Below are 9,731 nucleotides of genomic sequence, written 5' to 3'. Positions count from 1 at the left end.
TAATCTAGGCTTCTGGCAAATTAGACTCAACCACTTTGTTCTACATTCAGCTGCAGGGGGAGTGAACCCTCCTAGGGATTCCCAACTCCCTCTGAAACTCCACCCTTCTGGAAGGACTTACGGTTATATGGAGGGCTTGGGAGTGGAAGGCACTGTGGAGCTTATGCCATGTCCCAAGATCCTCCACCTGGGCCAGTAATGGCTAGCCCCATAAACAAAGTCCCCTTTTGCTGGAACTGCCACCACTAGCTTCCCCCCTTCTCCTAGCCTCTGTGTGGCCCTCTCCCGCGGCGAGCCTTCCCCATTGGCCAGCCAAACACAACCGACTGCGGCAGCCAATAGGAGCCGCTCTCCTGAACATTCAGAGGATGGGTGCTCGTGGTGTGATGAGGGGATGTTGGCGCCTGGTACGCGCCCCCCTACATCTGGCAAGTCTGTGACAGAAACAGTAACACCCCCTACACACGCACACGCGCGCCCGCTGGCTCCCTCCTCTCAACTGTGCAGGCCCGGGACAACCCACTGCGTGTCTTGGCAGCGCCCTCTCAGGCTGCCTGGGGCCCGTGAGTGCACCTGCTCACTCAATAAAACAGAACATCCCTTTATCCCAAGGCGCGGGTCGGGTAGAGGGTGGGGGTAGAGGGGACGGGGTAGCGGGGACCGGGAAGGCGCGGCTCAGCTGCCGGCTGCTCCCGAAGTGAAAGAGGTGCCTTAGCCCCCACCCCATCTCTGCAGAGTTGCGTTGCTCCAGGGAGGCCGAAGTGATCCAGTGATGCCTTAGGGTGCAGCTCTTTGTCCTCCCCAGCTGCGCTCCCTGCCCGCTGATCCCGTGCGCTCCGAGCCAGTCGGGGTGGGGAGCCCGAAACCTATAACATAAATGGGGGCAAGGAGAAAGAAGTCTATCCCGGGGTGGCGTGTGCTGCTGTCCCCACCCCCTCCCTTTCCTCCTGAGGCTTCTTCCCTCCGGTCGATCTCGGGGGTGCAGGCAGGGGAGAGTGTGGGCCGAGGCGCGGCGGCGGCTGGAGCAGCGCCGTAGGGTCCTTCGCCAGAGCATCCGGTCCGAGGGCGCACACAGGCAGAAGGCTCGGTGCTCGTCCACTCTCCTCCCTCTCTCCTCCTCTCCCTGGCTTTTGTGTTGGTGCCTCCGAGCTGCAAGGAGGGTGCGCTGGAGGAGGAGGAGGGGGGCCCGGAATGAGAGGCACCCTCTTCACGCGCGCGCGCACACGGTGCCGGCGCACGCACACACGGGCGGACACACACACACGCGCGCACACACACGCGCACAGAGCTCGCTCGCCTCGAGCGCACGAACGTGGACGTTCTCTTTGTGTGGAGCCCTCGAGGGGGGTTGGGGCCCCGGTTCGGTCCGGGGGAGATGGCGCAGCCCATCCTGGGCCATGGGAGCCTGGAGCCCGCCTCGGCCGCTGGCCTGGCGTCCCTGGAGCTTGACTCGTCGCTGGACCAGTACGTGCAGATTCGCATCTTCAAAATCATCGTGATTGGGGACTCCAACGTGGGCAAGACCTGCCTGACCTTCCGCTTCTGCGGGGGTACCTTCCCAGACAAGACTGAAGCCACCATCGGCGTGGACTTCAGGGAGAAGACCGTGGAAATCGAGGGCGAGAAGATCAAGGTGATCCCGGGGGTCAGGTCCAGGAAGGGAGGGACCTGGGAGGGGACCTCGCCCGAGGCATAGCTGTAGCGGTTGTCATCGTTCAGCGTCCCAGCGCGTGGCGGTTTCGCCTCTTGCTGAGCCGAGGATCCTCGGCCCCTCCTCACCCCTTTTCACCTCTCTCAGCGGGGTCCCGTCCCCATATCACTCAGTTTTTTAGGGCGGTCGAGAATGGTTGCATTCTTACCCTTTGCTGCTGCCTGACAGGTCCTGCCAGGAAAAGCATGTTGGATCCCATCCTTGACCCCTAGCCCGAGCAGCGGCACCTGTGGGCAGAGGGAGGCAGGAGGCATCTCTGGGTCCTAGTCTGTGGGATGGATCCCAAAGCACTTTACACATCCTGATGTCTCTTCTACCGCTTGGGTGCCGATAGGCTGCAAAACCCCACTTCAGCTAAGCCTCAAGTCATTAGAGGGAAAGAAAGGATGGAAATCCATGGAGAATGAAAAAGCTGCTTTATTTTAAATTGCAGTTTATAGTTAAGATTAGGGCTGAGTTGAGATGGGGGTGGAGTGAGGTGGTTCTGGCAGAAAGCCATGAGCCCTTTTAAAGAAATTGAGGCAGGGTCACCAGCCAGCCCTTTGTAATCAACAAAACTTGTTTTTTATTGTAACAGGCCCCCTGGAATGGTATTTTCTTTACTTGTCTGGGGTATCTAATACATGAACTGCTCCTTATTCATTCTGTTGGTATTGTCTTCAGAAGGTCTTTGTAAAAATGCAGTGACTTAACCGAGGGCCAGGGAAATGCTCAATCCTCCCCCTCCATGAGTTTATGTAATAGGCTAAGTGCAAATATTCTTGTCTGACCATTTGTGCTCACCTTTAATTCAGAAAAGGTAGAAACCTGATATGACACGAATATGTCAATGTGCAGGGCATGGAGGGAGGGAGGACATAACAAGGGCAACTTCCTGTGTCAGGGGAGCAGAGGGGGGCCTCTATAAAGGCAATGGAATCACTGAAGACAACTCTTCTAGGCTCACAGCTGGCCTTTCCTTGAGCGTATGGTTGGACCCTAGACAGAGTCAGGGGTAACAGTAAGCCTCCTTCTTGCTGGTCAAACGGCCAAAGTGACCACAAGGCCCCTCCTCTGAGTGACGTGGAGAGAAGGGCTGAGTAACTGATGAAACACTTGAAACTGTGCAAGACTCTGACTCCTTGATTATTAAAATGAACATGTTCTAAAAATGGCTTCAGAAACTGGGCCAGCGCACTAGATGTCAGGAAGATGGACAGCTCAGTACTGATAAGGGAGAGCTCCAGGGTCAGGAAGATAGAACATTATTTTGAAATTGTGATCTTTTTTGCCCCTTGCATTTTGAAGGGGAATTGCTACATTTCCTTTTAAAGTCAAAGGCAGCATCTTGTCTTTGTCCTTTCCTGGGGCTGTTGACATTTGCTTGGTTAAGACTTCCTCTAGTGTGTCTGGCTTCTTTAATGTAAGGCTATACGATTCTAGAATTTCTAAAACATGCCTTTGTAATCCAAAGTAGAAATATCTTTACGGATGGGCTCTTAAACCCTCAAAAACCTAATGCTCTCATTTGCTTAAAATCAAGTGTTACAGTAAGCCAAAGAGTTCCCTGGATTTAAAAGGTGGGAAATAAGCCCATCTGAAATTTAAATGGAAAAAAATGAAGTGTTTGGGAATCTAAAGAAGGAGGGAGAAGGAAGCTAGAAAGTGAGGGATGGGAGATGAACACGAGTGGAAGAGTCACCACCCAGTGACCTCGGAGGAATTTTTAAACCATTCCTTCTCTTCTAACACGCCAGTACTTAGCCAAACTGGACTTTACAGTCTCTGGCAAAGATTCCAGACTTTTTCCCAGAGGGCAGAGCCTGTGACAGTGTGACTCACTAGAAACAGAACTCAGCACAACACCACGTGCAGATAAGTGCTTAATACAGGCTTTTTTTGGGAAGATGATATTTTCAAGAGGACAAAGCCTTGTGACACTGCTCATGGAGGAGTCCTCTGAGGGCAGATTCTGAAGGAGCTCAGAGCAGCGTGTGAGAGTGGGGAGATGGTGACCCTGCTTCTTGTAAAGCTGCTGCAGTCTTAGGACCAGAGCTGGCAGGCGAGAGGCCAGCATGTCTGTGGGAAGATGGCAGGGCCTGGCAGCTAGCACATGATCTAGATAGGAGAAGATTTGGCCTCACACTCTGGCTAGCCTGAAGTTGTTCAAGGAATACATGCCAAAGCCATGCTTGGAGATGACTGCCAAGGGCTTTGCCCTTTGGGAGAGAGAGAAAAGTCCGGTGTGACAGTCCGAGGTCTGGCCTAGACCATGGCCAGCAATAGAAGGCTTTTGGGCTGTAACATACCAGCCCTTGCAGGAGAGTGGTAGAGAGGTCTCAGCTAGTTCTTCTCAGTCTAAGAGCAACGGTGTGGCCTCTTTTGGGCTGCCTGCCTGTGTCCCGGGGTAGCACATACATGAACCCCTGCTAGGGACAACTGATTTGGTGTAGTTAGAGTCACGCTGTAATTAATTTTCAAGGCCATCCCTAGGGTATTGAAGCCCCATTTGCTGTCTCCAATCATTATGTTCCCCACCCTCACCCCATCAAAGCATTTACAACTGAGTCCTGGTGAACTCAATTGTATGAACACCAAGAAAAGCCTCCAATGAGTAGGCAATAATAATAATAATAATAATAATAATAATAATAACTATGTATTGAACAAACAAAGAGCCCAGGCTAGGCACGTTACATGCATTATCTTATTTGCTCCTCACAGCAGCTTTATCAAATCAGCACTATTGTTATCATTCCCATTTTATAGATAAGGAGACTGAGGCTAAGAGAGATGAAATAACCCAATGGCCTATGGATCTGAGCTTCAGTCTTTGACTCTTGAGCCCAAGCACTTCGCCACCTCACTATCCTGCCTTTCCTGTTACAGGGCCATGATTTCAACCCAGATTCAGAGACCATACCCTTTACCACTGCATTCCACTCTACAGGGGAATATTCAGTCCCTTAGATTGGGGGAGTTTGACAGAGGGAGGTAGAATGTCAGTCAGCCAGTCTTGCTCTTTCTTGTAGGCCAGGGACTTAGGGTTATAGCCCAAGGCCTCAGGAGCCTTTCAGATGCCTCCTTCAATTTGTATTCAGGACACACAGAACTCAACTGGGTTTACTTTTTTTTTTTTTTTTTTTTAGAGGGTGTTTTACTCTTGTTGCCCAAGCTGGAGTACAATGGCACGATCTCAGCTCACCGCAACCTCGGCCTCCCGGGTTCAAGTGATTCTCCTGCCTCAGCCTCCTGAGTAGCTGGGATTACAGGCACCCGCCACCATGCCCAACTAATTTTTATATTTTTAGTGGAGATGGGGTTTCACCATGTTGGCCAGGCTGGTCTCGAACTCCTGACCTCAGGTGATCCACCTGCCTCAGCCTCCCAAAGTGCTGGGATTACAGGTGGGAGCCCTGGGTTTACTTTTTGCACTTTGATTGTCTCAACTCAGGTGTGAAATGCAGAGAATGTTCAGAGATAAAAGAGACGTTACAGATTCTGTAATCCAGTGTCGTCCTCTTGCAGATAGGAAACTGAGACTCAGAGAGGGAAAGTGACTTGCCCAAGATCACACAGGGTCAGACCTAGAACTCAGGTCTCCTAATTCCCCTTCTGGTCTTTCCACACATCATGCTGCCTGGCTTAGAAGAGCACAAAATCCTCTCTCCAGTCTAGCTCCATGGTCCATCCAACCCACAAGGTTGCCTATGACAAGAATTCAGAGGGACATCATAAGAGATAGCTGACAATCTTTCTTGACATTAGCCTAGGAAGGGTGGAGGTATCCCCCAACCCCCAAAGGAAGAGTGGAACTTCCCTTAATGACTGTGATGTGTCTGTCACCTACAGATGTAGCTAAATTTATTGAGTCTGTCTCCTAAATGCATTAGAAAATGCTGAATAGGGGGGTGTGTGTGTAGGGAGGGATGGTATGTAGTAGAGGGGAGGCTAAGAAACTAATTTTTGAATCATTCTTTGTAAATTTGCATGGAAGCTGCACTTCTGTCTATAATAGTTTGGTTCCTCCCACAGGCTGGGCACTCCCTGTGCCCCAGCCCTGGGGACCAAATAAACTGCAGGTCAGCTGTGGCTAAGGGCAGGTACAGCTCAGGACTGTGAATTTCTGTTCCTCTACTGATCACTGGGGGAAAAAAAAAACCTTCCTGTGTTACATTATCAAGTGGATGGAGGCTGAGCTAAGTGTTCCTTGGAAGCTGCCTGAAATCAGAATGACATCATGTCTTCCTTAGTGCTTCTGAGCTTCTATCTTCTGCCAGTTAGCTTAATGGTTAATTATCCATCAGTGTGAGTTTCTCTGTCTCCCTTGCTAGTTTTTTCTGTGTGTGAGTTTCTCTTTGTCTCTGTCCTCCTTTGCCATTCTCTGTGTCAGCTTTGTGTGTAGATCTTAGATGCAGATGGGACAGTCCAGCTAGTTGAAAACAGGTTTCTTTTAAACTTTTCCCATCATCCACTGGGGCATGCTCCAAAGGTTACAGATGTATTTGTCTCCTTTTTTTGCACTTCTACCCTCCCCCATCAGCCTCCAACAAAAGGACATTCATGCCTCATCTATAGAAAGATGCCAGTTATGTTTCCAAGGGAAAAGAAATCCCCCTGTCAGCTAAGAGCACATGCAGGGGGTGGGGGGCTTGCTGAAGCTCACCCAGAAAATAGTTCAAAAGGTTAGATTTCTCTTTGGCAGTTCCCCACGCTGTGCCCCTCCATCCTCCTCTAGCACCTCATCAGTTCGGGCCTGTCCCCGGGCCACCCATGGCATGTTGCCAGCATTCCTCTCTCCTCCCCCCTCCCCACTGGATGGCCTTTAGCTCTGTCTCACCTTCGAGAAGCCAAGCTTTCTATGATTTCCAGGATGAGAAACCAATGGATTCAAGGAACCATACCGACAGAAGAGGGCTTGATGGCCTTTCTGAGACCAGAGCAACAACTAATATTTGCAGAGTGCTTGACATTTTCCAAAAGTCCTTTCTCATGTGTTATTTCACTGGATCATCCCAGCAACCATAGGAGGATCAAGGTCCCATTGTAGAGGTGAGAAAAACAAGGCTCAGTTCAGGGAGATTAAAAGACTTGTCTGGCATTTACTCAGCTTCTGAGCAGAAGAGCTGGGATGCTTGCTGCCTTTCCAACAGTGCCTGCTCAAACTGTTGCCCATCTAGACTGAATGGTGGAGATTTCAGGTCATGAAAGAAGGGAGAGTGTATATTACACACTGGGTCATGTACTTACAAGGACTACTAATCCTCATAGCATCCCTACCTTATTATTGTTATCATCGCTTTCCAGATGAGGACACTGAAGACAGAGAAAGTGACTTACCTAAGGACACCTAACTTACCTAAGGACACCTAACAAGTCATGTACTAACATGACTTGGGCCGAGATCTGCACCCAAATTGATTTGACTTCACTATACTCCATTGGCCATCTGAGAGAAACAAGGATCTGGGATACATGTATGTGGCTAAGAGGCAGTCTTCACCCCCATACACTGTATGGATGTGGTGCCCACAGGAAAGGAGGAAAGGGTGAGAGGAGAGGCAGCTGCAAAAGAGGAAGGAGATGCGTTCACTGCTTGGCGTGGGCCAGGGGTTTGTGAAGATGCTGAGAACAGGAACACCTAACTCTCAAACAAAATGAGATCACTGCTGGTCAAGGTGGCTCACACTTGTAATCCCAGCACTTTGGGAGGCCGAGGCAGGATAGTTGCTTGAGCCCGGGAGATCCAGACCAGCCTGGGCAACATAAGGAGGACTCCATCTCTACGAAATAAAAAAAAATATGAAAATTAGTTGAGTGTGCTGGTGCATGCCTGTAGTCCCAGCTACTCGGAAAGCTGAGGAGGGAGGATTGCTTGCGCCTAGGAGGTCGAGGCTGCAGTGAGCCATGACTGCACTGCTGCACTCCAGCCTGGGTGACATGATGAGATCTTGTCTGGAAAAAGAGAGAGAGAGAGAGACCGGGCGTGGTGGCTCACACGTAGAGTCTCAGCACTTTGGGAGGCCCAGGCGGGCAGATCACTTGAGCCCAGGAGTTTGAGACCAGCCTGGGCAACATGGGGAAACCCTATCTCTACAAAAAATACAAAAATTAGCCAGGTGTGGTGGTGCATGCCTGTAGTCTCAGCTACTCGGGAGGCCGAGGTGGGAGGATCACCTGAGTCTGGGGAAGTTGAGGCTGCAATGAGCTGAGATCATGCCACTGCACTCCAACCTGGGTGACTGAGTGAGACCCTGTCTGATGTTTTGTTTGTTTGTTTGCTTTGAGACAGAGTCTCACTCTGTAGCCCAGGCTGGAGTGCAGTGGTGCGATCTCAGCTAACCACAAGCTCCGCCTCCCGGGTTCACGCCATTCTCCTGCCTCAGCTTCCCGAGTAGCTGGGACTAGGTGCCCACCACCACGCCCAGCTAATTTTTTGTATTTTTTTGTAGAGACAGGGTTTCACTATGTTAGCCAGGATGATCTCGATCTCTTGACCTTGTGATCCACCCGCCTCGGCGTCCCAAAGTGCTGGGATTACAGGCGTGAGCCATCGCGCCCGGCGACTTTTTTTTTTTTAATGAGATCATTTCATGTGTTTAGGGAACCTGCCTGCTGTGATCTTCCTTTCTGATGCTTCTGAGGCCACACCACTGGTTCTTCTATTTTCTGCTGCGAGCAGCCTGCTTCCTGGCTCCCCTCTCACGACAGACACGTCTGCAAAGAACTCAGGGTGGGGTTTACAAAGAACTGGAAGGGAGCAGTGCCTGCAGTTTAAATTTGGAGCCTCCAAATAAAAGCTTCAAGGCTCCCAATAGCGTTGGAAAGACAGAGGAGGTCTCCAGCAGAGAGGGCCCTCCTGGCAGTTCCGGCAACTTGGGCGGCATACACAATTATGAAGCCAAAGAAAAGCCAAATGGCCAACCTTACTCAGCCTCAATCACCTCACACACTCCCACCCATGTTCCTGCTAGTGGCAGGTATTTTTAGAGTCCTGAGCTCATGGTGTTAAAGCATCTGCCACATGCCTGAGGGCTGGTAGGGATTCAGCCTTCTTCAGAGGCAAAAGGCAAGAGTGAAGACTGCTGGGGGGGTGAGGTGGGGAGTGGGGATCAGGAGCCAAGTGGTAATGATATTCCTGGGCTATGCCTGCTGTCTTCCTACTGACCTCCATTCCTCCTGTGGTCTGTTCTCCCTTTCTTCCTGTTCAGAACACCACGGAGAGGTGGAAGAAATGAAAATATTTTCTGTCTCTTGCTTGCAGAAGCAAATCAGTCTTTGAGGACTTATGTTTTTTCTGTGTGATCACAGTCAGACGTTCCCTCTGAAATCGCCTTGGCAGATATCTAGGATGCCAGACTGCTTGTAGTTTCAGTGGTTCAGGCCATCACTGCCTTTTGATAACGTGGCTGCTGCTGATAATGGTGATGGTGACAACCTCAGTGACGAGTGTGGTCTGATGCAGAAAAAGACTGCTTACAGTCTTGCTGGAGAGAGGCCAAGAGCACTGACGAGACAATTAGAAAACATAAATCTATTCGAAATGGTGTGATGCAGACTCAAAGTGCAACAGAGATTCCTAAGAAAAGAAAATTGAAGGGAAGTTGGCGAAGGTTTGAGGAAGAAGCCAGAAGCATGAGCTTAACCTTGAAGAATGAGTGAGATTTTGATAGGGCAATGAGGGGGCAGCCGATTCTATAGGGGAGGAGTGGACTAGCATGACCCAAAGTACAGAGGAGGGAATCAACCCGGTGTAGCTGAGTAGCTTGAAACCAGGTTGGGAAGGGTGAAATTATGGCAGACAGAATTCCACATTTGGAATCCATGTGATGCCACATGCAGTAGAGGGCTACAGTAGTTTCCTGAAGAGGTGAATGGCATGCTGATACAAGCAGGGATTGAGGAAAACTGGTCAGAAAGTAGTATTCAGAGGTCGGGCACTGGGGCTCACGGCTGTAATCCCAGCACTTTCAGGGGCTGAGGCAGGTGGATCAGGAGTGATTGGGCCTCCCAAAGTGCTGGGATTACAGGAGTGAGCCAC

At 50.6% G+C, this 9,731-nt stretch overlaps 1 protein-coding gene across 1 annotated transcript in view; it reads left to right on the top strand.

Moving 5' to 3' along the window:
• Nucleotides 1-527: 527 nt before the first annotated feature.
• Nucleotides 528-9,731, top strand: part of RAB33A (RAB33A, member RAS oncogene family) — a 13,781-nt gene continuing 4,577 nt past the window's right edge. Inside the window, exon 1 of the mRNA XM_011988839.1 lies at nt 528-1,633. Coding sequence (XP_011844229.1) covers nt 1,376-1,633 — 258 coding nt within the window. The 5' untranslated portion in view covers nt 528-1,375. The remainder of the gene's footprint in view (nt 1,634-9,731) is intronic.

The sequence above is a fragment of the Mandrillus leucophaeus genome, unplaced genomic scaffold, assembly GCF_000951045.1.
Source record: "Mandrillus leucophaeus isolate KB7577 unplaced genomic scaffold, Mleu.le_1.0 Scaffold339, whole genome shotgun sequence".
Classification (NCBI taxonomy): Eukaryota; Metazoa; Chordata; class Mammalia; order Primates; family Cercopithecidae; genus Mandrillus; species Mandrillus leucophaeus.
The sequence above is the reverse complement of the archived record's forward strand: the minus strand, read 5'-3'. Positions and strand labels throughout refer to the sequence as shown.